Below are 27,427 nucleotides of genomic sequence, written 5' to 3' on the forward strand. Positions count from 1 at the left end.
CCCGAACCGAAACCTGACCCCAAAGGGCCGGGGACACTGGAGTACTGCCGAGGGCGCCAGCACGTTAGGAACTACGGTCTTCCTTCGGAGACAGGGTGCCGAGTCGCGGTCGCCCTTGCCAACGCCGCATCCGGGTGCCCTCTAGCACCCTGGCTGCCGGGTAACCCGGCTCAGAGGGAACTCGTAGGTGTTTTCCCAGCCTAGGGCCGGTGCCGCGCGGTAGTCCGGGTCCCCGGGAGGCGTGGCGAGGCCGATTCCGCTCAGGGCACGCCCCACCCCTGCCCCGCCCCCAGCTCCGCCCCGGGCCCCGAGGGCAAGTCGGTTCGGGGGGGGCAGGACGGAATTTCCCAGCGCGGGGGCTCGGGCTGTCCCGCAAACCGGCGGGCTCTTTCTGTTTACGGAGCGAAAGGGGAAATGGAAAAGGCGGGGAGGCGGCGGCTGGAGTCCGCTGCGCCGCCCCTCGGCCGGCTCAGACGCCGTGACTCAGGGGCCGACGAGGGCGGCCCGGGAGCGCGAGCTGCTCCGGGCTCATTTGGCAGCTCGGACCTGGACTGCGCGCCACGCTCTGGGGCCGGTCGCCCTGGCTCCCTCTTCTGCTGTCGCCGGGCCTGGGGACCCCGGAGCGCCCGGCTCCCGGGGGCTGCCCACCAGCTGCGACGAGAGCCGTCGGGGGACCGCGGCTGGAGCGCTCCGTCCGCAGGACCGCGCGGAGGCCGCAGGTAACGCAGACTTTGGGGGATCCGGGATATCGTTAGATCGCAGCCCTGCTGGGTGCCCCGGCGGTTCCCACCCTGAGATCCGGGGAGCCCCGGCATCAGGGTGTGGGGGTGCGGGGTGTATTCCGGGGCTCCAGGAGGTAGGATCTGCCCGCTTCCAGCTGCGGCGCTCCGGTGCTGCGCGCGGGTAGTCGCTGCAGCCGGCACAGCTGGAAAGCACCTTGCGCAAGGGTCTCTCGGGGCGCCGCCCCCGACTCCTCCCCCTTCCTCCTGCTTCCCGGATCCCGAGCGCGCGAGCAGAGCAGGTCCCGGCGATGCACCCGAAGGCTGGGACCCGCTGTCACCGCGCCTCCCGCCGCGTGCGCCACCTGCACAGCTGCTCTCTCCCTGCCCAGACCCGGTGAGTGCACCCTGGAGGCGGGGGCCTCCCGCTGCCCCTCGCCCTAACGAGGAGTGCTCTTTAACTTGCAAGCCTTTTAAGGCTCCCTTCGCTTTAGGGAAAGAGGCGGGAGGAAGGGAGTAGGGGTGGGGGCTGGCGGGACCGAGAGACATGGAAGAGCTGAAACTTAAGTTTCATGCTTGTTCCGTGGACCGTCTTCTGTGACTAATAGGGTGATTATAGCAGAAGACGAATGCTGGGCTTTTGGCCTAAGAAAGAATGTTCAGGGGAAAAATGTTATTTCATAGATGTTTCCCCGTGGAAATTCAGTATTCAGGATTCCGAAATTTAAAAGGAAGAATGGCATACAGATTTTCCCAAAAGTTAACTGTCTTTACGTGAAACACTGCAATGTCTGTTTCACTTTGGGAAAGACATATTTTGCCCCAGAATAAAGGACTGCTCTTGATAAAAACAGGGAAAGAAGCGCTAATTCAGTTGGCTTCTGTATCTGTGGCCTGAGTTGTAGGTACTTGCCAAGTAGAAGGTAATCTGAATCGGCAAACGCCCCCAGATCTGATGGGTGGAGGTTTGTGTGCCGTGTTTCTGACTGAGGTCTTCTGTAAGGAAAATTGGAGAGTTGAGGCACATAGAGATTTTGAAGTGGCTGTACTTCGCATACAGTGAGAATGGCTTCATTCTGGGGCTTTTTGAGAACAAAAATATCATTAGAGAAATGGATGTGTGCCCCGAGGGGCAGTGTAATATTTTGGCAGAAAAATGTTTTAAATGGGAAGTACCACGAGGTATAATCATCCTTTTGTTAAGTAGGAACTTAGGCCAATCATGTTGGCCATTTTCACTCACACTTGCCAGGAAACCCTCAGCTTTTGTTTGTGTAGATGAAAGAAGCCAGGAGTATGCATTTATGTTTAGGAAAAGTATTTCCTCTTGATTGTATTGCCAGTGTCAGAAATAATTCAGAGCTGATAATTTTGACTGTGGTGGTTTAGTCACCCAGTCGTGTCTGATCCTTGTGACCCCATGGACTATACCCTGCAAGCTCCTCTGCCCATGGGATTTTAGACATGGACAAATGGGCAGAATTCTGACTGTATCTGCCCATTTGTCTATGTCTAAAATTGGTATACTCCCCAATTGCAGTAACAACTAGTGATTTAATGCAGTTTTTTTTTGTAAACTGTGTGGAGAAAGGGTCCTTGTGGCTAACGTGGAATACCTTCACCATTCACACTTTTTCTAGATGGCTACTGATGGTGAATAACTAAATTGTTAGCATTTTGTCTGCCTAGTTAAGGCCTGAAAGTGCTGAGGCTTTTGCCCAGACCTTTAGTGGATGGGCTGGTCATCAGGGTTGCCTCGGGAGCACACAGATTTGCACACAGATTTGCGTGAGAGGAGGGTGGCGTTGCTAAGGAATTAGTGGCACAGAAGACACACTCCTCCACCTCGCTGCCCTCCCTCTGTGCCTTCCCTCCCTCCTCTAGCTTCCAGTTTACGGGTGTGTGCATCTCCGCCTCTTAGGTTACATATAAGTGCTCCAGACTTTCTGGAGAATATAAGAACCAAAACCTGCCTTTCCACTCTCTGGATCAGCTGACTTGTAAACTGTATGGACCTTTTTCTCTCTTTCTTTAGCCCTGTTACCCCTGGGAACTTTATTTTCTCTCTGGCCAGCCTTTTGAGAAGTAAACCTAGCAGCTTTGGAAGTTTTTAGCCAGTGGGATCCTAAATTGGGCTGTTTTTGTTTTAATTCCGTTTTTTTTTTTTTTCCCCTGTAAATTTTGCAAGTAGAAACTGCAACTAAACAGCCCTATGAAACCCAAGTTGAACGTTCCTCCATTAACCTAAGAAATTTCTTTCAGAATTCAACAGAGTCCAAGAGCTTAAATCAGTCTTCCTCAAAGACCTGCTAGCTCTCAGAGAGGGGGGCTTCCTTTGCTCTCTAGATGCAACTAATAGCCATCAAAACGTTTCATAGGTTTCTATTTTTTTTTCTTTGTCTCTTATTTTAGAAACGATCTTTAAAACCTTGCTGCAAAGAAGTGGGGAAATAGGTAGCCACATCCCATTTGCAGATAAGAAAGCTGCTCTGTTGAGGTATCTGCAAAGCCAGGAATCAGACTCGGTCCTTTGCTTTCATGCACATCACAGCAGCTGCAAAAGACACAGTTGGTTCACTGTGTACCAAACTCTGCACCTAGCACCTTGTGCTCTTGAGCTCCTTTGATCCTCACAACCACCTATGAAGGACTTGCTGTTATTACTTGCATTTTACAGATGGGGAACGTTGATGTGCAGTGGGGTTAAAGAGGGCTTCACAGGTGGCTCCGTGGGTAAAGTACTTGCCCAAGATCAGCAGACAGAAAAGGAGAGGCTAGAGATTGGATCCCCTGCAGTCTGAGTCTAGGTGGGGTGTCAGACTGCAGGATCTTACCTTCTTATCCCAGACACTGTAGAGCAGAAATTGATCCCCCAGTAACTTAATAATGGCACAAAATTGCATGGTTCATTTCTCCAGTGAAATTCACCAAGAGGTCTGTGTCTGGGTCTTATGGGCAGGTGGCCCTGTGGTAGAATATTTCCCTGGGTTTGGTGTGCTCCAGGTTGATGGGAGCCTGTGGCTTTTGTTTATCCCTTTGTGCATTGAAGGCTTATGCTTTTAAGAACCTGAAACATCTCTCAGAGAGAGGCTGCTTGGAGTGCAGTAGTTTAAGTAGATATATATATACCTTTCTGTTTTCTTAGGTCCCTTAAGCCCTTTTATCTTTAACCCTTTGGGATGGGATTGTTCCAAAATCCTGGGTTACAGCCTCACTGTTTACCCTTCATTTCTCTTCATTTTCACATTTACAGATCCCCAAGTATGGCTCCTGATGTGTGTGAAAAACTGAAGTACAGTTTTGGCTAAGCAGACTTAGTTGACCTTGTCTGTGTCTTGCTTATGATAGATTTGGCTGCCCTGGCCTCTTACCACAACTTCTAAAGAGTCATTGATCTAGATGTTAAATGAACCCTCTTGAGTCTGTGAGATGCATGCTTTGTCCCGTTAAAGAGTTCTGGTCACAGGAGGGGACGGCTGATTACAGGTTAAAAGAATCTTCTCCTTTCTCATAGCCATCCTCAGCAGAAGGAGGATTAGAGGTTTGCTGTCTTCCTTCTAAGTGAGCCGTTTAATTTATTTGCATCAGAATTATTCCTGAAACTTGATTTACCATCACCAAATTTGCTTAGATTAAAATCCATTTGAGATGCTTCTGGCTTCAAGACCTGAATTTGATTTGCAAAGCTAGCTCCTGAATTTGGTAAAGGAATTTCTTTTTTTTTTTTTTAAGTGTATTTCTATTTTTATTTTATGTATTTATTTATCTTTGGCTACACCATGTGGCTTGAGGAATCTTCATTCCCCGACCTGGGATTGAACCTGGGATCCTGTGGTGAAAGGGCTGAGTCCTAACCACTGGACTGTCAGGGAATTCCAAGAGAGTTTCTTTTCTTTTTAAGTTCACCCAAGGCCTAAAAGTCACAGAGATCATGCAGAAAGGGTTGCCCCTTTTGGGAGAGCAGCAGGTTGGAAACTGTCAAGAACCAGGTGCTTCAGCTCCTGCTCCTCAAATTCACACTTGGGTTTAGTGAATGTTTATTTTCAGAGGCTACAGCTGATGCCAGCAATTCAGTGAGTAAGTGGGTAGCTAGTGAGTTTACTAGATCTCAGGTTTCCTCTCTGTAAAGTCAGCGCCAGATTAAAGGTTATCTCAGGTCCCTTCTTCACTGTCTGTGCACTTGACCTCACACACCCTGTGGCTGAAGCCCCTATTTTATGAACAAAAGCACATAGAAGCCTGTACCTAGTCAATCTTGTCAGTTTCCTATTGATCGCAAATACAAACACAGTAAAGTAAGTAGTCCCGCTTTCTTCTGCAGACTCTTTGGAGGGCCCAACAGTGATGGAGTTCATGAGCACCGGGAGTGACGACAAAGAAGAACTCGATTTATTAATGAAACATTTGAATGTGTCCGATGTGATAGACATTATGGAAAATCTTTATGCAAGTGAAGAGCCAGCGGTTTATGAACCCAGTCTGCTGACCATGTGTCAGGACAGCAACCACAACGAGGAGGAGCGGTCTGAGTCTCTGCTGCTCAGTGGGCAGGAGGGGCCCTGGTTGTCCTCAGTCAGATATGGGACCGTGGAGGACTTGCTTGCTTTTGCAAACCACATATCCAACACTGCGAAGCGTTTATACAGACGCCGACCTCAAGAGTCTGGAATTTTGTTAAATATGGTATGTTTTTTCCTCATCGGTTGAGTGCTGTGTGTTCAGCTTCCTACTCCTGCTACATTTAAGGCTGAGTGGGATTTGAATGTTGTTCAGACTGGCTGCCAGGTACGGTTTTTAAAAATGGAATATCTGTAAGAATGACCTCCATGTGAAAGATGCAAAAAATACAGCCTTCATTAAAAGTTTCGTTTAAAGAGTCTTATCCATTATTTTAGAAGTAGTTCTACAGATAGGTAATTAAGAAGAATGAATTTTAATTTCATGATTCACTAAAGAGCTCACTTGTCAAGTCAAAGAGAAAGGCTTTGAGACTCATGTGAGAGGGAAATAAAGACTTTGTCTTTATATATATAATATAGTATAGTTTATAATTTTATATAAGTTACAGGTGTACAATATAATGATTTGCAATTTTTGAAGGTTATACTCCATGTATAATATTTTAAAATACTGGCTATATTTCCTATGTTACACAGTATATCCTTATAGATTATTTTACACATAATAGTTTGTACCTCTCAATCCTCTACCCTCTTCCTCTGCCCATTGTTAACCATTAGTTTATTTTCTATGAGTCTGTTTCTTTTTTTAATATTTATTAATTTGTTTTATTTTTTAGATTCCACATATAAGTGATATCATACAGTGTTTGTGTTTGTCTGCCTTAATTTCACTTAGCATAATACCCTCCAAGTCCATCCATGTTGTTGCAAATGGCAAAATTCCATTCTTTTTTATGACTGAGTAGTATTCCATTGTGTGTGTGTGTGTGTGTATACACCACATCTTCTTTATCCATTCATGTGTTGACAGATGGTTAGATTGCTTCCATTTCTTGGCAGTTGTAAATAATGCTGCTGAGAACACTGGGATGGATGTGTCTGACTGAATTATTGTTTCCATTTTTTCAGATATATACCCAAGAGTAGAATTGCTTGGGAATATGGTGGTTCTCTTTTAAGGTTTTTGAGAAACCTCCATCCTGTTTTCCATAGTGGCTGCACCAATTTGCATTCCCACCAACAGTGTAGGAGGATTCCCTTATCTTCACATCCTCATCAGCATTCGGCACATGTGTTCTTTTCAATGATAACCATTCTTACAGGTGTGAGGTGATATCTCACTGTAGTCTTGATTTGCATTTCCCAGTGATTAGAGATGTTGAGCATTTTTTCCTGTGCTTATTGGCCATTTACATATCCTCTTGGGGGAAATGTCAGTTAAGGTCTTCTGCCCATTTTTTAATCGGGATGTTATTTTTTTGATGTTGAAGAACTGTAGGAACTATTTGTATATTTTGAATATTCACCCTTTCCTTATTGGTAGTATCATTTGAAAATATTTTCTCCTGTTCAGTAGGTTGTCTTTGCGTTTTGTCCTTGGTTTCCTTTGCTGTGCAAAACTTTTTAGGTTTAATTAATAATTGTTTATTCTTGCTTTTATTTCCTTTGCTTTAGGAGATAGATCCAAAAAATATTGCTATAATTTATGTCAAAGAATGTTCTGTTTAATTAACAATTTTGAAGGCTGAATTTTTGTGCTCCTCTTTTGTTACATCTTGAAACATCATAGTATTAATACTGGGTAAATTCAGTTCTTGGAGAAATGTAGTTTGTGGGCAGTAAGTAGTTATCCAGAGATGCTCTCTGTTTAATTGGTGAGGTATGAATAACAAGGGATATATTTGTTTAGTTATCCTAAGTATGCAAATAATCCAAAATATTGTGACAACACTTAGTTGCCACAATAGAAGATCAGGTGATGTACTGGGGTGTGGTTAGTCTCTTAGTGTGTCAAAGGTGAATGTAGGTGCTGGCTAAAGGTGATCTAATTTTTGGAAAAGAACAATTCTCAAAGGAGTGGGTGGACACTTGCAAAACATGCTTACTGATGATGAAAGCACCTCAGTTTCCTTTGGTGCATATAAATGGAGAGATGGTTAATATATGGAGGGTGGTGCTGAACAAGTAGAGTCTGTACCAAGTACTTAATTATTATTATTTTGTGTACCGCATTTGTTCACTTCAAAACAACACAGTGATTTAGGTCAGCTATGTAGTGAATTGTTTTGTTAGAAGCCAGCTGTGTTCACCTATAGATCAATTGCCAGCAAGATTGCAAAATCACGTTTTACAAAAAAAAGTAAAGGTTACGTTTTGCATTGTGTATGACTTGCTTTGATCTGGATATGCCAAACTGTATTTGATACTTTATCTTGAGAAGAGTGCTTCTTTTCATACATGGGAAGTCATAATTTGAACTAGGGGTCATACCTGTTTGTCTTAGCTAAAATATAGCTGGAGAACTCTGGTTCAAAATAACATATATGTCTATGATCAGAAACATAATGGTTTATGTGTTTCTTTTTTGCATACTTGTTAAAATGACTATTTTAAAGGAAACCATACAGAATAAACACATTGTTTTTGCTTGTAAATATGTAGAGACTTCCCTTGTTTCCCTTGGCCAATCAGACTGATGAGAGATGGGCCACAGAATTGGGAATGTGCGGAAGGGAATTCGGGGAAATTCTGTTTCTTTGCTTTGCAAGATGATGGCTAATCATCTACTAAACACGTTGGTTCCAAGTATACCTTCATATGGACCACATGCTCTCCTTCCAGGATTTGTCCATTCGTTTGCTAGACAGAGCTCAAACATCTACAGGGCATGAGGTGCTTTTTCAGGTGCTAGAAATACAGTCTGTGTTTCCTGCTCGCTTTCTGTGTGCTGAAGGAGGCAAGTAAACATGTAGTTATAATGCAGTGTAATATTTCTCAATAAAGCTACGCCCTGATCAGGGGAATGGTTAGGCAAGATACCTCACATAACCATGAGGGTTGATAGGAGGAAGGGAGAATATCACAGAGGCCTCCAAGAGGAATTAAAAAATAGATTTTTTTTCCCCTTGTTTTTGGCCACACCACGCAGCTTGCAGGATCTTAGTTCCCCAACCAGGGATTGAACCCCAGGCCCTGGTGGAGTGGAACTGCTGAGTCCTAATCACTGCCTTGCCAGGGGAAATCTCGCCAAGAGGAAGTGATGTTTTAATTACTGAGTTGGAATCAGCCAGATGAAGGGGATGGAGAGCAGAGAATGTTCCAGATGGTGAGATTGGAGGCATAGATACATGATGTGTTGCTGGCAACTAACAATCACAGCACCATGGAATTAGACAGGGTGGAGGGCGCAGGAATTACAAAAATAACCTGAAGCACAGGCGTGTGAAATGGTGGTCTGCATGTGTGTGTAGATAGCTGCTATTTTCCTAAAAGTAATATTTATAGATTTCTCCAATATCCACAGGACCTGGGGAAGAAATGTGAGGAGACTAAGCCAGGGATTGCTTTGTATGAGGATGCTACAAGTTACCTATAATCTAGACCAACTCTCACCCACATCTGGGGATTAATAGCCTAAAATGGGTTCTCAACACTCAACTCTTGGGTGATTATTGGGAAGCTGAAGATCCCCAAGGAGCTCACTCAGAGGTGTGGGTGTATGATGCTGAGTGCTGCTCCTCAGGGCTTAGTCACAGATTCCTGGCTTCTCAGTCTTAAAAAACCTTAAAGATACTTGAATCAAGCTGTCTCTCGGAGGCTTGGCTCACCCCATTCATCATCTCCAATAATTGCTGGGGCATTTTCGCCTTTGCTTGGAAACCTGTGACGAAGCATGCATCATATTCTGGGGCGTATGTGGTCATATCAGGCCAACTGATTGCAGAGAAGTCCTTCCTTAGATGGCACAAACATTTATCTGTGAGCCCCCTTAGTCCTAGCCCTACTTCTTGGCCATAAAAATGGGATGAATCTCATAGGTATATGATGAGTAGTGGTGAAGAGAGCAGGCGCTTGAGTTAAAGTGCCTGGCATGTATCTCAGCTCTGAAATGGACTAGGTGACACCAAGCCAGCTACTGCAACCTCTGCAGCCTCCATTTACTCATTTGTAAAATCGGTAAATGGCCACATTCACTCCACATGGTTGTTTGGGACGAATAATTGCAAGTGACCTGTGTGCACATTGTGAGTGTTGAAAGGACACAGGCCATTGCGGTTGTCACTCTCCTTGCTTACGACAGTCCTCCCAGCGTTTACAGAACTGCACGTCTTCTCTCTTCTTTCCCCATCACCCCTGGCTGTGCCTGCCCCTTCTTGTGCTCTGTGCTGTTAACTTTCCTCCTCCTTGGGCCTCAGGCCCCAGCCAGTGCCCATCTTACAGCCCAGAACTTGAACCTGGCTGTCCCTTTGCTGTGGGACCAGCAGGGGAGCACAGTGCCAGCTTGGCCTTTGTTCTAGATCCCTTCTCTCTCTTCGTGTAGCGCAAGGTCCCATCCATTTTCTAGCTACCACATCACCCTTATGGAATCATTCTCACTGACTTACCTACTCAAATTCTGTTTCTGGGCTGGTGATGTGTCATGCCAATGGCAGTGATCGGGATGAATAAATGGACAGCATAGGGGCTTCCCAGGTGATGCAATGGTAAAGAATTCGCCTGTCAATGCAGGAGACGTAGGAGATGTGGGTTCCATCCCTGGGTCAGCACGTGAAGAAAATAGCAAACCACTCCAGTATTCTTGCCCGGAGAATCTCCTGGACAGAGGAGCCTGGCGGGTGACAGTCCATATGGGGTTGCAAAAAGTTGAACATGACTGAGCGACGGAGAGCGCACAAACGCACACACACGGACAGCTTGCCTCCAATGTCTGCACTTGAATGTGGCTTTAGTACATGGAAGAGTTGACAGAGATAATGGACAACAGAGATTTCCAGAAGATTACTTACTTGGGCTGCTAGAAAGAAGAAGAAGGGGGAAAATATTTCAGACCCAGATAGGGAAGGTCTAGGGCTTGGGAAGATCCAGGACTTTGCAGAACCACATACTGGCCAACACTTGTGTGTCACCCTGCACGTTCAGGGTGTGTCATCAGAGGTGGCGTGGAGAACTCTCAGGGCTTTCAGAGAAGAGTGTGGGGAATGGTAAACTGGGGTGAAGGAACTGCGGTAGTTGATCTAAAGAGGAGAAGGCCAAGCCATCTCAGTGAACTATAAGTTAGGCATTTGGTCACTGGGTTCAACTTTAATTACAACCTCTGGAAAACTGAAGGCTCTTATCTAAAGAATAGGAGCTGTGGCTTGAGGTCAGACAGACCTGATTCTGTCACTGCCTACTGAGTTCCTTAACCTCTTCAAGTCAATTTCTTCATCTCTAAGTGGAGATAAAGAGAGTCCTTACAATACAGACTTGTGCAAAACTGATGTGTTCGTGTGTGAAGTACTCAGCACAGTGCCTGGCCCAGAGCTAGCACTCACCAGATGGCTAGTATTATTACTCTCATCCTCTCAGCTAAGCGGACACTGGGCCCAGAGTGGGTTAAAGCAGATTCGTTGAACAAAAGTAAAACTTTCAAGTGAAGTCAGACAAAGACAAATATCCCATGATGTCCCGTATATGTGGAATATAAAAACATGATACAAAGGAACTTACTTACAAAATAGAAACAGACTTACAGATGTCGAAAATAAATATATGGTTACCAAAGGAGAAAGGTGAGGGGAAAGGGAGAAATTAGGAGTTTGGGGTTAGCATGTACAAACTGCTACATATAGAACAGATAAACAAGGACCCGCCATATAGCACAGGGAATTCTACTCAGTGTCTTGTAATAACTTATAATGGAAAAGAACCTCAAAAAAATATATATGTGTTTATGTAACTGAATCGCCATCCTGAACCCCTGAAACTAACACAACATTGTAAATCAACTATACTTCAGTGATTAAAAAAGAAAAACCAAACCTAAAAAAAAGTAAGATGGTTTTTTTCCGAAGGCTGCTTAAACCCTAAAGTGAGCCCTGGAGAATCAAGAGCAATTGGATCTGTAAATATTTAATAACAAGGCAGAGGCAGTAAAACCAGTGCAGCCGAGTGCCGAGAGCACAGCTCTGTCTTGGGGGCTAAACCCACCGTGCCCCCAGCCTCCTGTAGAAGTGGCTTCCAGGAATGAGGTGACGCTTCTTGAAACGAGGTCATATTTCAAACTTGGCAAGACCGTGGTCTCCGCTTAGTTATGGTCCCCCCTCGGGCCTTGCACAGCGGCCATGCTCAGTAAATGCTAAAGTTTTGAGTGTCAGTAACTTCACATTTCTAAGTATTAGCATCTTTCGCTGTTTCATCCCCTGACTAATAGTGCACACGTCTGTGGGGCGTAGCTACGATTAGCAATAATGGGTCCTGAGTGAATAACCCTTACCGTCACCAGGGTTGTTCCCAGAGCAGGGTCGAGTAAGCGGCCCAGTGGGTCTGGAGATGAATCGCTATCTTCTCTCCCACGTGATCCGCATTCCCCTGCAGCCTCTTCCGTTCTTGAAATAGCTTTGTGTTACTTTAATAGTCTCATAATTCCCGAAGTCATAATATTACTAATGACTTGTAGGTAAAACCTGTGTTTTGGGGATTCTAGCCCTTGAAAAAAACCACACACCGTTTTTCTTTTTAAAGGAATGTGCTCCAGGTCACCTCTCTTGTGAACTTATTAATTTGTTTTCATTTTATTTATTATTATTTCTCCCTTTAATTTTTTACTCTTTAAAAATTGAGATAGACTTTCTATGCAGTAGAATACACAGAGGGCTTCCCTGGTGGCTCAGATGATAAAGAATCTGCTTGCAATGCAGGAGACACAGGTTTAATCCCTGGGTCAGGAAGATCCCCTTGGAGAAGGAAATGGCCACCCACTCCAGTATTCTTGCCCGGAGAATTTCACGGACAACGGAGCATGGCAAGCTATAGTCCATGGGGTCACAAAGAGTCAGATATGATTGAGTGACCAACACACAGGCACAGAATACAAAGATCTTTAATATCCAGTTTGATGAGTTTTGACATGGGTACATACCCTTATAACCCATACTGCTATCGAGATATGTCTCTTAATTTTTTAGTTATTGTTTTTATTTATTTATTTGAGTTGATTTACAGTGTTGATTCATTTCAGGTATGCAGCCAAGTGTTTCAGTTATGCTGTGTATTCTTTTTTAGATTTTTTTTCCCTTGTAGATTATTGCAAAATATTGAGTGGAGTTTCCTTTGCTGTACAGTAGCTCCTTGTTGGTTATCTATTTTATATATAGTAATGTGTGTATGTTAATCCCAAACTCCTAATTTATCCTCTCCCATTTCCCCTTTGGTAACCATAGTTTGTTTTCTGCTTTGTATATAAGTTCATTTGTATCTTTTTTTTTAAGTTTCCACATGTAAATGATATCATGTGGTATTTGCTTTTCTCTGTTTGACTTCACTTTGTATCATCTCTAGGTCTGTCTGTGTTGGGGCAAATGGCATTGCCTCATTCTTTTCCCTGGCTGAGCAGTATTCCATCGCATATATATGGACCACATCTTCTTTATCCATCTTAGGTTGTGGCTCTCAGTTTTTGAGTCAGCCGTCTTGTTCAAAGTGTCTGCTGACACTCAGAGCTCAGGGACTGTCTGTCTCTTGTTCTTGACTCCTCAGCACCAAACATAGAGCCTGGCATGTATCCTGCCCTCAGTAAACATTAAATGAGTGAGTCGATGAGAGATAATTCTGCCCTTGCTTTATTTATGTCAACTTACAGCTCTGGCAAAACACATTGGTTCCCAGAATCCTCTGTGATCATCAGTTCTTTTCCACACTCTCTCTCTGTGCATCATCTCTGAGTAATGGTTATGCAGACTAACAGGTTAGCACATTTTAATTGGAAGCCAGTCAGCTTGCGTGTACAGTTTACTTTTCTGCAATCTTTATTTTCAGCCCTTTGGTCGCAACAATCAGGGTGCCTTAGATAAACCATTTTTAAAGTTCTCTTTCGCAATGAATTACTCACATGCAGATAGAAATATGATCAGGTCTGGCCAGTGACGTGTTTCTGTTACATGCTTTCTCTGTCTTGCTGAAGCTCTAAATATAGCCTCTGTACACTATTAGGATTACATACAGTGACATTCATTTTTAACACTGCGTGTAAGAATGTGTTCTAACATAACCAGTTCCTGAAGGGTGGGTCTTGGAAGAGAACCTTGCTGAAATTCTCACCCTCCTGCATGTTTGCTTTGTTGTAGGTAATCACTCCTCAGAATGGACGCTACCAAATAGACTCTGATGTTCTGCTCATCCCTTGGAAGCTGACCTACAGGAACATTGGCTCTGATTTCATTCCTCGGGGGGCATTTGGGAAAGTGTACTTAGCACAAGATATAAAGACTAAGAAAAGGATGGCCTGTAAATTGGTATGTACTGCATAACCAGACACGGTGCCCTGAGTGCTGGCGTTGGGGCTTTTGTGTGTTTCTTTACTCAAAGCTGGCTATCCTTTGACTGCCTCTTGTTTGAAGGTGCTCAGTCCAACAAAGCATCTGTGTTTTACAGATAGACTTCCTACCTGGGGTCATTCAACCCCCAAGTCTACTTAAGTACAATAGCTGAGTTTAGTCAGTTTGCACTGATAAAAAAGAAGGTACTGGCTTACTTAGTGCCAGCTTGGATGCCTGCATCGTTCTTGTGGTAGGATGGGGGAGGGAGGCTCTCCTGCAAGAGCAAATTTATTTGCTGCTGTTTTTAATCTCACCCACAGAGGAGGGGACTAGGCAGGGAAGTAGACGCTGTTCGGAAAGCCACAAGACTTCTCAGAACTGCAGAATACAGGGCTGAACTTATTTATTTATTTTTAAAATATTTATTCATTTATTTTGGCTGCACTGGGATCTTCGCTTTGGCATGTGGACTCTTAGTTACAGCATCCTGGATCTAGTCCCCGACCAGGAATTGAACCTGGGCCCCCTGCGTTGGGAGCATGGAGTCTTAGCTACTGAACCACCAGGGAAGTCCCCAAAGGCTAAATTTAAATAGACCAGTATTGAAGACACCCTATCTCTTCTTATTAAACATTAAGCACCTGCTGCGGTGCCCTCACTTTGGAATACTGGCCTGATTTACCAAAGTGAGCAGGCACACACCCTATGACCCAGCAATTCCGCTCCTGCAGGTTCCTGACCAGTGGGCATGCCTCCACAATCCCCAGAAGCCATATGCTGGAGTGTCCATAGCAGCACTGTGTGCAATAGCCCCAAACTGGAAAGTTTGCAGATGTTGAAATGTGGTATATTTATACAATGCAATGCTGTCCAGCAAAGAGAAGAAACGACTTACAACTGCAATGATGTAGATAAATCTACATTAGGTGAAGCTAGAACAGCTGGACACAAAACAGGATCTGTTCTATGAGATTCCACTTACACTGAGTTGGCCAAAACATTTGTTCAGGTTTTCCCATTACATCGTATGAAAAAACCTGAAGGAACGTTTTGGCCAACCCTATATAAAGGCCCAAAAGGCTAAACAGACCTGTTGGAAATCCCGTCTGTGGGTGTCCCTGGGGAGTGGTGACAGGTAGGGGTCATCAGGGGGTTTCAGGGATGCTGGTGAAGTTCTGTTTCCTGATCTACATGGTGGTTACATGGGTGTGTTCAGTTGAAAATTCATTGAATGTGATAATCTGTTTTGCATTTTTGCGTATGTCTCTTACACTTTAAAGTTTTTTAAGGGCAATGAAACAGACTCACTTTTGATTTAACAAAAAAACAAAATAGAAAATAATGACACTATCATCTCAGTCGCTCTTTTGTCATGAGGGCCTCATTTGTGCCTCCATAAAGGTTGACCCAGAGCATCCGTTATTAAAGGAAAAAAAGGCAGTAATATATTAGTTATTTGAAGGTTACATTTACAAAGAGATATGTCCAAGTTAAAAAAAAATCTGGAGACATCTTTTAAAGCTCTTAGAGCCAGAAAGTGTTCTGTTTTCCAGTTTTATCACAAAAGACATGGCAAATAGATTTGTGGGTTATTTTCCTTGCAGTCCTTATATTTAATTTTTAAGCCATGTGTTTTCTTAAAAAAGAGAAACATATAAGAGGGTTAACAACCCCAAACAGTTCATAAGGATGTAGGCTAAAGAATGAGACCCCTTTCCTTGCAGCAGTTATCATTAATGGGTTCTTACATGTCCTTCCAGAAAATTTCTATGGACATGTGTCTGTATAGTGGAATATGTTTTTACAAATGAGAACATAATATATGCATTTCTGCATCTTGCCTACTTCAATCTAACAGTTTATTTTGGAGGCATTCCGGTCATGTAAGAGTTACTTCTTTCTTTATTAATGACTATTGATTTTCTGTAGAATAGACGGTCAGTGCTTATTTAAATGCATTGATAGCACGTGAACTGTGAGACTAGAGACAGTGTTTTATGACAAGGAAGACTGAAAATAATGACCCAAAATCTAGGTACCATAGAAATCATGGTATTTCATGTATAACAGATGGGAAATTACCTTCTGTGGGTCAATCATGAACATTTCTTTCATTGGGTGTCTCTACTCTAAATGAAAGTACTATTTTATTATTTTGTCTTTTATTTTCTTATTTTGAATTTTTTCACCTTATGCAGACATTAATGTAAAGGCAGATCCCAAGTAAACATCACCTTTACTCAGGAGTACAATTTCATAATACATCAGAGTATCCTTGAAGGCATTTGTTTGCCTTCTGGTTTGTAAGTTGACCTATATTGTGTATATTTTTCATTATCCTGGGGTTGTTGAGGATATTCCTTGTGCTTTTGTGTTCTAGATCCCAGTAGACCAATTTAAGCCATCTGACGTGGAAATCCAGGCTTGCTTCCGGCACGAGAACATCGCTGAGTTATATGGTGCTGTTCTATGGGGTGAAACTGTTCATCTCTTCATGGAAGCAGGCGAAGGAGGGTCTGTCCTGGAGAAACTGGAGAGCTGTGGACCCATGAGAGAATTTGAGATAATTTGGGTGACAAAACATGTTCTCAAGGGACTTGATTTTCTGCACTCAAAGAAAGTGATCCACCACGACATTAAACGTGAGTTATCTTTGGATGTGTCCCTTTTTGGCTTAAACAGACTAGCTGGACTTTAGGCAGATGGGCTCTTCTGTTCAACATGAAGGTCCCTGATGGCATGAGGACTGCCTGTGGGTCAGGAATAACCCCTGGAGAAGGAAATGGCAACCCACTGTAGTATGCTTGCCTGGAAAATTCCATGGACATAGGAGCCTGGCAGTCCATGGGATTGCAAAGAGTCGTACACAATGAGCAACTAAGCATGAGCATGACTGCTTTCTAAGAGTAAGAGATTGTGGGGAAATACATAGGAGAGGTCCACTCTGAATCCTTAATATCTAAACATAAATTGGGCTAGCAAAACTTATACTGAGAAAAGTTGGGAATTTTACTTTTTAGTTTCAGAAAGTGGCTTGATAATAGTACACAGTATATAAAATATAAAAAATATTTTCCACCTTTATTGAGAAATAATTGACAATATAACATAATAATCATTGACAGTATAACAGATGTACTATGTAGTAATCTGATACATGTATATATTACAAAATGATTATCATGATAAGGTTAGTTAACACATCATCTATCTCATGTATTTATAATTTTTTTGTGTGGTGAGAACTTTTAAAATCTGCAACTTACAAAAATACCATACAGTATTGAAAAATACCCTGATGCTGGGAAGGATTGAAGGCCAAAGGGGAAGGGGGTGGCAGAGAATTAAGTGGTTAGATAGCATCACTGACTCAGTGGACATGAATTTGAACAAATTCCAGGAGATAGTGGAGGACAGAGGAGCTTGGAGAGCTGCAGTCCGTGGGGTCACAAAGAGTCAGACACCACTTAGCGGCTGAACAACAGTTGTTAACTATAGTCACCATGCTATACATGACTTCTGGACATAAAGTCCCAGAAGTTTTTTATCTCGTTACTGGAAGTTTGTGCCTTTTTTACCACCATCCCAAATTCTCTTTACCCCCACCCCTGGCAACCACTTTATTCTGTGTTTCTATGTTTGCTTGCTTTTTTCTTTGTTAGACTCCTCATAAAAGTTAGATTGTATGATATTTGTCTTTCTCTGTCTGATTTATTTAGCCATCAAGGTGCATCCATGTTGTCACAAATAGCAGGATATCCTTCTTTTTTTATGGCTGTATAATATCCCATTACATTAATATGTATCAGACAACTTATATGTGTATATCACCAAATTTGCATATGTATAAATCTTCTTTATCCATTCATCCATTGATAGATGCTTAGCTTGTTTCCATGTCTTGGCTATTGTCATTTGACAATTATTAATGACTGCCTTCATTTATATCCACTTTGACTGAATTCTTGACAAATCTGAAGTGATTTTTACCTAAACTCGCACCCACATTCACGTTTCCCTTTTGAATATAATGTACTCATTTCAATAAAGGAAGCATTTCAATGTATCATTGTTTGCAACCCAATTTAAATAATGTTTCCATTTTGCTTATGGATAGATACACAATTTTTTTACTAAAATTTCTCCTCTCTTTATAGCTAGCAACATTGTTTTCATGTCCACAAAAGCTGTTTTGGTGGATTTTGGTCTAAGTGTCCAAATGACCGAAGAGATCTATTTTCCTAAGGACCTCCGTGGAACAGAGGTAATTATGTTCATCCGAAAATGGGCAATAGCTTTTTTTTTTTAGTATTTATTTATGTTTGGCTGTCCTTGGGTCTTAATTGTGGCATTTGGGGTCTTTCCTTGTGATGCATGGGCTTCTCTCAAGTTGTTGTGCTCAGAATCCAGAGCCAGGGGGCTCAGTGGTTGTGGAACATGGCTTAGTTGCCCTGAGGCATGTTTGATCTTAGTTCCCTGACCAGGGATCAAACCCACATCCCCTGCATTGCATGGCTGATTCTCAACCACTGGACCACCAGCACAGTCTGGCAATATCTGATCAACAGTAAAAATAAGATGTTCTATCATTACTGCAGAAAGGACAAAGAAGGGGAAGAAATCCATTACATTAAATCATTATTATCATGGGAACATTTTTAATGCACATTCACTCTGTGTCGTGTGCTCATTTTAACACTTTATTTGTATTATATTATTTTATCCTCTGGAGAAGGCAATGGGCACCCCACTCCAGTACTCTTGCCTGGGAAATCCCACAGACAGCGGAGCCTGGTAGGCTGCAGTCCATGGGGTCGCTAAGAGTCGGACACAACTGAGTGACTTCACTTTCACTTTTCATTTTCATGCATTGGAGAAGGAAATGGCAACCCACTCCAGTGTTCTTGCCTGGAGAATCCCAGGGATGCGGAGCCTCGTGGGCTTCCGTCTATGGGGTCGCACAGAGTCGGACACGACTGAAGCGACTTAGCAGCAGCAGCAGCAGCATTTTATCCTCACAATACTATTATCATAGGGAAATACTGTTATTACCATTTTAAAATAAGAAAATAAGCATGAAGAGGTTAAGATAAAGTGCCCAAAGTTATTCAGCTACTGACAGATCAGGGAATCGAATCTAATTTTTTCTGAGTCTATAGTCTAAGGTTTAACTGCTGTGTAACTAGTATGTACATTTTCAGTATAACAGTATTACTGCTTTGGTTCAGTTATAGCCATAATCGTCATGATCATTAAAAACAACATTTATTGAGATATGATATTTTAGGCCTCTGTTTAATCCCTGGACTCTTAACTCTCATTTATTGGAGCACGAATGAATCTTATTTGAAGGTATAAGCTTACTATAATATTCAACTTATTTGTGAAACAAAAACAACAAAAACAAAACTTATGAATCTAAATGAGGTTCAGAGAAATGCATTCATGAGCTTTCAGATAATATATTTAGCATTCACATTATTAGGCTGCATAGTTGATTCATGTAGTGAGTGTCTGTTGGACATCTGTGTGTTTAGGCTGCTGTGTATGCAAGGGATGGAACCCAAGACAAAGCCAACAAAGATTCCATTCTGGAGTTAGGGCCTGTTTTAAATTTACCTGGATTATTAATAAATGACCAGCTGTTTAGTTCACAGTCAGTTATGGTGGGTGTGGGGTTGGTTGCATCTGGGAAGGTACATGGGGGTAGAATCTGCCTTCCTGGCCCATCTCCATGACGATGAGGTGTTTAGCTATCAGAGTCCCTCAGCCCCATGCCCTTCTCTGTTGAAAGTGCCCTCAGGAAGCGAAGAGGGGGCAGTTGCTGAATCTTTGCCTCAAGATTATCAGGTCAGTCCTGGTGTTACTCAAAAGATAGACTTTATTTTAGCCAGTGAATGTATTGCATTGCACTCAGCTGCAGTCCAGGGTTTCCCCAGTGGCCCAGAGGTAAAGAATCTGCCTGCAATGCAGGAGACGCAGGAGACGTGGATTCAATCCCCGGGTTGGGAAGATCCCCCGGAGGAGGAAATGGCAACCCATTCCAGTATTCTTGCCTGAAAAATCCCATGGAGAGAGGAGCATGGTGGGCTATAGGCCAAAGTGTTGCAAAGAGTCAGACACGACTAAGTGACAGAGTACACGTATGCACACAGTTGCAAAAAGAATTGTCTGCATTTTAGGCTGGGATTTTGTAAGCCTTTTTTTAATCTTTTTTTTTCCCCCTCAGAGTTTAACCTTTTTAATTTGTGTTGGGGCATAGCCAATTAATAAATGCAGTGGTAGTTTCAGGTAAATAGTGAAGGGACTCAGCCATACAGACACGTGTATCCATTCTCCCCTAAACCCTCCTCCCATCCAGGCTGTGTAAGCCTTTTCTTAACTCTCTTAAAGCAGACTTTCTTGGGCAGCAGAAGAGATCTTTGGTTTTGCTTTTATTAGTGAACTTATTCTGGAAAATACTTGGGAGAGGATCCTGGAGAGTTGTCTTCGAGCAAAATAATATTCAGAAAACTGTAGACCTTTTGTTCTAAGCATGTTTTAGTCTCCAGATCTTGGGAATACTTCCCCAAAGCACAAAATCTAATAAGGCTTAACACTTCTGACATGATTTCTTTGGAAAGACTTCAGCATGTTTTGGCAGTTGTCAGACATTGAGATATGTGACACCCTACCCCTTTTCCTGGAGCCAGTTTGAGAAACAAACTATTTATGGTATTAAAGATGGAAAATACCTTTCTCTTCCCGGCAGGATGATCAAATTGGACATTTTGCAATAACTGGAAAAAGACATCTCCTTTCTGGGATTTTCTATCAGAAGAGTATGTGTTTGAGTACGAGATAGCAACACAGTGTCTATCCCTGAATAGGAGTTTGGATTGAAGTATTTTCACCAAATATTAATTGCTTTCTATGAAGTGCTAAATTGGCCTTGGCGTTCCTAGCTGTAAAGACTCTTCTGATCCACCCGCGTTTGTTTACTGTACGTCTGGCACTTGTGATTGTAGTGTGGTAGGAAGTGTGCTGATGAGTTGAGGTGTAGAGGTCACTTCTCAGAAAGCTTGTTTTGACCCCTCATCCTTAAAGAGCAAGAAGGCATCATTAATCAGGGTCAGCCGTGCAGATTCGCCTTCCATTAGATCTTGATCATTTGGTTTGATCAGATGACTTCTGAACCCTCCAGCCAAGCTTCCAAATACAGATGCTGGTCACCCACGGCCTTCCTATCCAGGGCATGATCTTGTAACCGTGCCATGCGATGCACATACAGGGTTAATCCAGCCTATCTTTAAACTATTGTTTTCGAATTCCCTGGTACAGAGAAAGAAGAAATAATGAGTGTGAAAAAGTAATTAGAGTTCCCTTGATAGCCTTGTTCCTTTTGTAAAGTTCTTATATAAGGTCACATGTCATCATCAAGTACGTGGGAACATACAAACACGTATACACACACACACACAGTGTCTCCTTCCCTTTGTAATAAATGTGTTGGGAAGTAAAGGCCTTGACACCCCCACCCCCTACCCCAACCCTGCCGAGCTCTAGGCTTCCGGGTCCATGCCTAAGGGTGTTCAACCCCTAGAGAGCCTGGCTTGGGTTCCCCCCAGGCCTGTTTCAGGAAGTGCCTTTGACCCCATGCCCTGCTCCTGTGGCTCCCTAGAGCTTAAGGAGTCAGGAGCTGGGAGCCATGGGGCTCTGGGCAAGGGATCTGCCACCACCACATGCCACCCCACACCCCCTCCAGGGCCCCAGGCGAGCACACAGCTGCCACTGGTGACACCAGAAGTAGCACTTTGCCTAATCCTTGCTTAGGAGAGTCACCTGGGGTTGGGGGAGGGGAGGCAGGCACCTCTGTTAACAGTCGTCCTGACCACTGAGTGTGTTGCTCAACTTTGCGATTTTATTTAGTAAGAAAGTCCAGGGAGAGCGAGAGAAAGGAACCAAGCCCAGGCAGCCGGAAGTGTGTTGTAGGAAGTACTTGAGGCAAGTGAGGTGGGGAAACTGGGCAATTTCCCCAGTTTTTGTAAGCCAGTTCTTTTTTTATTTACTCTGAAATGTATTCTGGGAATAGTCACCCCCTGCTTCATGTTCATGGCAGCATCCAAAGTTGTTAAAGCTAAATATTGACAGTGAGGGTAGGAACTGCACTCTGCCTGTACCAGCCGTAAAGACAGGTCACTGGTGTTTGCTCTTCTTCTCTTTTAGAAACACACACTGCTTAGGGAAACCATTTCTAAAATGAGCCCTCCTTTTCCAGCATTGGCTCATAAAACCAACTTACACAATGTGAACATGGCCTACCTTTAATATTTAGTCACTGGGCTCCCTGGTGGGTAGAAATAAGAAGTGGTTCATAGAAATGACCCATTAGGATCACTTTTCCAATGTTACACATTATTTGTTTTTGGCTGCTCTGGGTCTTTGTTGCTGCAGAGGGGCTTTCTCTGGTTCCAGTGCACGGGCTTCTCATCGCAGTGGCTTCTCTCTTATTATGGAACACCGGCTCTAGGGTCCGTGGGCTTTTCAGTAGTGGCAGCACTTACAGCGCACAGACCCAGTTGCTCTGAAGCATGTGGAATCTTCCCAGACTGGGGATCAAACCCGTGTCCCTTGCATTGGCTGGCAGATTCTTATCCACTGTACCACCAGGGAAGTCCTCCAGTGTTACACTTTAAATTCTTCTCTCCTGTGTAGTTGGTGCTGATACTCTGGGACCTCTGCTGCTTTTGATGACTGAAGATAATTATCAGTTTGGCATTTTAATGCCAAACATGAAATGAGGATGTGTATTTTAGTGTCCATTGAAATACAAAAGGAATTGGTGTTTTAGTAGGAACAGGAAACATTGATCCTCGCTTTGCAGAACTTTGAGTGGGAGTGCCAGATGTGTTTGCAGCCGTGGATGGCTTCCTGCGTGGTCTGCCTTGTGTTCAGTCTGTGGGGAGAGGTGCTGTGAGGCTGCAGGGTAAAGCTGCCTGAGTCTGCATGGGTCAGGGCCACCCCTTTGCTGAAGGGAACACAGCAGTGACATGCTGTTCTCAGGGGATGGAGTGTGCAGTGGATAGCGAGGGGCATGTGCCAGCTTCCAGAACTGGGTTAGGGAAATGGTGCCTAGACCCATGAGGGGGTCAGACTGACCTTCCTGCTTCTCTTTCAGATTTACATGAGTCCAGAGGTGATCCTCTGCAGGGGCCACTCGACCAAAGCAGACATCTACAGCCTGGGGGCCACTCTGATCCACATGCAGACGGGCACCCCGCCCTGGGTGAAGCGTTACCCGCGCTCCGCCTACCCCTCCTACCTGTACATAGTAAGTGGGGGCGGCGGGGGGAGGGTGGGGCTGGAGCATCTCACTTCTCAGGAGAGTTGCTCTCTCTCTGATACCACACACATCTGATGGGATGATGGTGAAGTATGACCATCATCCTCTGGTAACACTAGTATATGCTCAGTATGCTAACCATGGTATGCTGACCATATACTAGGCCTAGTATAACCCTAACTCTCCCACATGGAGGGATCACCCTATGGAAACCCATCCAGCTGTGCCCAGGCAGAAATTGTATGCTATGCTGTTATACATGATACCACTGAAAAGCATCAGAGTAGCATAAATCATTGAACTGAGGAAGTTGTATATGTTCTTTGAACACTTTCCAGAAAGACGGAATTAGATTCTAGATCCCCAGGGCAGCCTGGCATGTAGTGAAACACGCAGCGCCCCACCCCCGCCGCCCCTGCCACTCACCCCCCTCCTTTGACTATAGAGAACTTGAGAGGCAGGCGCTTCCCAGTTTCTGCACAGGGACCTTCGGGCATTGCTCCTATGGAAAGCTGTGTATTCAGACCTCGAGTGTTTATCTCTGACTGCATTTAACCAAAAGATGGCTTTCACTCAGTGTCCTTAGGAAATGTTACTGAAGGGTGTGAGCTGTATTCACCTCAAAACAAAAGACTTCCCCGGTCTTGTAACTAGAATACCTGTCCTGTCGAGGGTATATTTTCATGCCATTGATGCTAAAAGAGCTGGTTTGTTCACAGATCCACAAGCAGGCGCCTCCTTTGGAAGATATCGCTGAAGACTGCAGTCCTGGTATGAGAGAGCTGATCGAGGCTGCCCTGGAGAGGAACCCCAATCACCGGCCTAGGGCAGCAGACCTGCTGAAACACGAGGCGCTGAACCCCCCCAGGGAGGATCAACCCCGCTGTCAGAGTTTGGACTCTGCCCTCTTTGAGCGGAAGCGGCTGCTGAGCCGGAAGGAGTTGGAGCTTCCTGAGAACATTGCCGGTATGGACACCCTGCAGTGTGCGGTGCCCTGGCTTCCCTTCTTTTCTCCCTCCATCCACCTTCTGATAGAACTCATGAAGACACCTGGAAAAACAAATAGAATTAGCAGGTGCAAGCTAGTATATGTAGGATGGGTAACAACAAAGTCCTACTGTATAGCACAGGAATATCCTGTGATAAAGCATAATGGAAAATAATATGAAAAAGTATATATATGTATGTAATATTTTTCATAGTCTTATATATATATATATGACTGAGTTAGTTTTCTGTACAGCAGAAATTAATATAACATTGTCAATCAACTTGACCTAAGTAAAATTAAAAAAAAAAACTGAAGTGACTTCCTGCATGCTAAAAGTTGTTGGAGAGATTTTAGCAAGAATGTTAGCAAAAGCATATACACACAAAAAAGAAAAAATTAGCTGGGAATTCCTTGGCAGTCCAGTGGTCAAGATTCCATGCTTCCACTGCAGGGGACATGAATTTGATTCCTGATGAGGGAACTAGGATCTTGCAAGCCATGGGGTGTGGCAAAAATAAAGAGTCACAATTTTTAAAAAAATCGGCTAATTTACCAGCAAGCCTAACTGGTTTCCAGTGCAGATGGAGGTAATGCCGTCTTTGAGAATTACCTCTGCCTTGCTTTCTTTTGCAACAGAAGAGTGTTTGCTTTTAAAAATAGATCAAGCATGACAGTTTTGCTGTTGGCAAAGAGGGGGACTCTGTATAATGCAGTTATGGTAAACTATGCCAGCTGTTGGTTGGAAACATCACAGCACTGATAAAATATTGAATTTGAAGGCAACCTGCATTTCTGTCTTCCTCTGCTCAAAAATCTCTCTTCCAGCTGTGAAACCTTCCCATTTAGGAAAAACGATACACATTCCAGAAACATTGGATATGCATGGAGAAGGGTTTCTATTTTTATTATGAAATCTGTGATGTTCTAACTCTATCTGGGTCCAAACCCAGATGTCAAGCCTGGAATGCTTGTTTGCATTTCTCAGCTTCTTCTCTGACTTTCCTGTATTTGAAAAGAATCATCTGGGATGTTGGAAAATGGGCCAGGATTTCCAGCTAATTTATTGTGGTTGTTGACTCTTTTTTGAATTATTTTGTCTGTGCTATATCCCATAAACTAGCCCATCATGTTCAATTCTGCAGCTTAAAAAAAAATTTTTGGCTACACCCTGAGGCATGTGGGATCTTAGTTCCCCAACCAGGGATCAAACCCACAGCCCCTGCACTGGCAGGCAGAGTCTCAACCACTGGACTACCGAGGAAGCCCCCAATTCTATGGCTTTTTAATAATAATTCAACAGAGTTTGAATGCTCTTTCATTAGACCCAAAGTGTGTTGTTTTGTGTTAAGTTGAGGGAACAGGCATCTATTATTGAACATGTCCCCTGATCACATTTTAATTTTTTATTTATGTTTCCTTTTTCAGACTCTTCGTGCGCTGGGAGCACTGAGGAATCAGAGATGCTGAAGAGGCAGCGTTCTCTCTACATAGACCTTGGGGCCCTTGCTGGCTATTTCAACCTTGTTCGGGGTCCGCCAACCCTAGAGTATGGCTGATGGCTGGTGGTGTTTGCCTTGAATTAGGACTCAACATTCATTGATCTCTGGGAAGCTGATTCTGCTGACTGCACAGGATCTCCGTCGAGGGAATTGTATTTTTATTGGCTGGGCTCCTCCGACTCATGAATGTGACTCCATGTGGCTCCTGTGTGTTGATACGTGAAGCTACCCTTGGCCAGCTCGGCTGGAAAGTTCTCATTTCTCAGGTGGTATGCCTGACTCTAAGGAAGCTGAGAGTTCATGGAAGGATCATTTCTCAGTGACTGATTCCATTCACTGTGCACTTTGGTCAAAATTTTAAGAATACCAATCACAAGAATAATATATTAGCCTACAATGACTCTTCTTGGCTCTGTTAATAATTTAACTAAGGGAACTTCTTTTAACTCAGTGTATATATGGTGTATATTGGTATATATTGTATGATAACTCTTCAAGCCTTTGTCTGTAAATGCTGATAGAAATGAAAGTCTTTATATTTGGGGTAAATAGAACAACTTGAATATTATAGCGATAAGCTGAACTAGTGTCTTAAAAATGGTTAACCAATGAATTGGGAGCCATGTGACAGCTGCCACTAGTGAGGTTTGGTTCAGTTCCTATGGAAACATTTTGTACTGTACATGCTATGCTTCAGACATTTGAAACATGATGTTTTGAATGTGGATAAAACTGTGTTAAATCACATAATGTCTGTACATCCCAAAGGATGAGAATGTGACCTTTAAGAAAATGGAACATTTGTAAATTCTTAATGATGCTACTTTTATAATTCTTACTTCTCTATTTTCTTGAAAGCATTTGTATATTAAAATAGCATACTGTGTATGTTTTGTATCAAATGCCTTCATGAATCTTTCATACATATATATTTTTAACACTGTAATGTATGTGAGTATTCCTCCTTCAAGTATGTTTTACATCATGCAAATGAAAATGATACTTTTATCCAACATGACCCATCAAATCAGCTGAATAAATTCAGTATTTTGTCTGAAGTCTTGTAAAGAGTATGATTCTCAACTGGCCCAGGGGTGGGTTTTAGGGGTTGGAATAGAACTTGGAGGAGAACGTGTGCCATGAGAAGGCCGAAAGTGCCCGGGAGCTTTGTGAGCTTTGTATGGGTATGTGTGCACCTCTGCTCTTGCTGCTGTGTGAAGCCACGGTTGTCATCTGGATTGTCATCTGGATTGTGTATTTTCAGTACATCGTGGTTGGGAAATAATTCTCACTGTGGTTGGGAAATAATTCTCAGCTGCTGGTTTAGGCTAAGTGTGGTTCGATTTTGCATCTTATTTTTATACATTTATACCACCTCTGAATACCTGCTTGCATTCTCCATACCAATTATTGTCAAGTTCATAACCAACTTATCTTTGTAGAAGGTAGATTTCAATCATGTCTACAAACTCTAATGAACACTGCTGAATGGGGGTCTGATCCGTCTTTCACTGAGTGAACAGTGTTAAACACTTGTACCAGTGTTATATAAACATGCCCTCCCTGTAATTTGCAACACTGCACTTGTGAAAGAGGCCCTGTTACCTCTGCTTTGTTTTTGTTTTTTGAGAAGAAGAAACTGAAGCAGAGTGAGGTTAGCTAACTTAATGCTGAAGATCTCAAAGCCCGCCAGGAAAGAGATGGGAGGTATTTGCATGTGGGCCTTTCTGGATCACATGCTTAATCTCCTCCTCAGATTGTTCTTGTGATAATGATAGACCAACAGAAGTGACAGAAAATTCAGTGTCCCTAAGATTCTGGTTTCCGAGTAAGGGCAGAGGTAGGTTTACCACAAAGCTGATGTAGCTTTGGCCTCAGGGCTCCTTGCTTGTGGGGACCCCTCTGTGGCTCTATGCC

At 43.4% G+C, this 27,427-nt stretch overlaps 1 protein-coding gene across 2 annotated transcripts; it reads left to right on the top strand.

Annotated features, from left to right (window-relative positions):
- Positions 1-592: 592 nt before the first annotated feature.
- Positions 593-26,516, top strand: MAP3K8 (mitogen-activated protein kinase kinase kinase 8). 2 transcript variants are annotated; one of them, XM_068987194.1, is made up of 8 exons: positions 593-719; positions 5,041-5,402; positions 13,507-13,674; positions 16,079-16,340; positions 17,856-17,962; positions 22,856-23,008; positions 23,740-23,986; positions 25,437-26,516. In XM_068987194.1, exons 2-8 carry the CDS (start codon positions 5,064-5,066, stop codon positions 25,565-25,567), a joined length of 1,407 nt encoding a protein of 468 aa, XP_068843295.1. In that variant the 5' UTR covers positions 593-719; positions 5,041-5,063; the 3' UTR covers positions 25,568-26,516. The 2 variants fall into 2 exon arrangements, with proteins under 2 accessions (XP_068843295.1, XP_068843294.1); XM_068987193.1 differs by lacking the exon at positions 593-719 and adding an exon at positions 1,016-1,116.
- The last annotated feature ends 911 nt before the right edge of the window (positions 26,517-27,427 follow it).

The sequence above is a fragment of the Capricornis sumatraensis genome, chromosome 15 (genome assembly GCF_032405125.1).
Source record: "Capricornis sumatraensis isolate serow.1 chromosome 15, serow.2, whole genome shotgun sequence".
NCBI lineage: Eukaryota > Metazoa > Chordata > Mammalia > Artiodactyla > Bovidae > Capricornis > Capricornis sumatraensis.

Excerpts from the sequence above, each read along its gene's own strand:
- MAP3K8 (XM_068987194.1), top strand. The coding sequence starts at position 5,064 with ATGGAGTTCATGAGCACCGGGAGTGACGACAAAGAAGAACTCGATTTA. Across the intron at positions 13,675-16,078 it reads AAAGGATGGCCTGTAAATTG|ATCCCAGTAGACCAATTTAA; the intron begins GTATGTACTGCA and ends TTTGTGTTCTAG. Across the intron at positions 23,009-23,739 it reads ACCCCTCCTACCTGTACATA|ATCCACAAGCAGGCGCCTCC; the intron begins GTAAGTGGGGGC and ends GTTTGTTCACAG.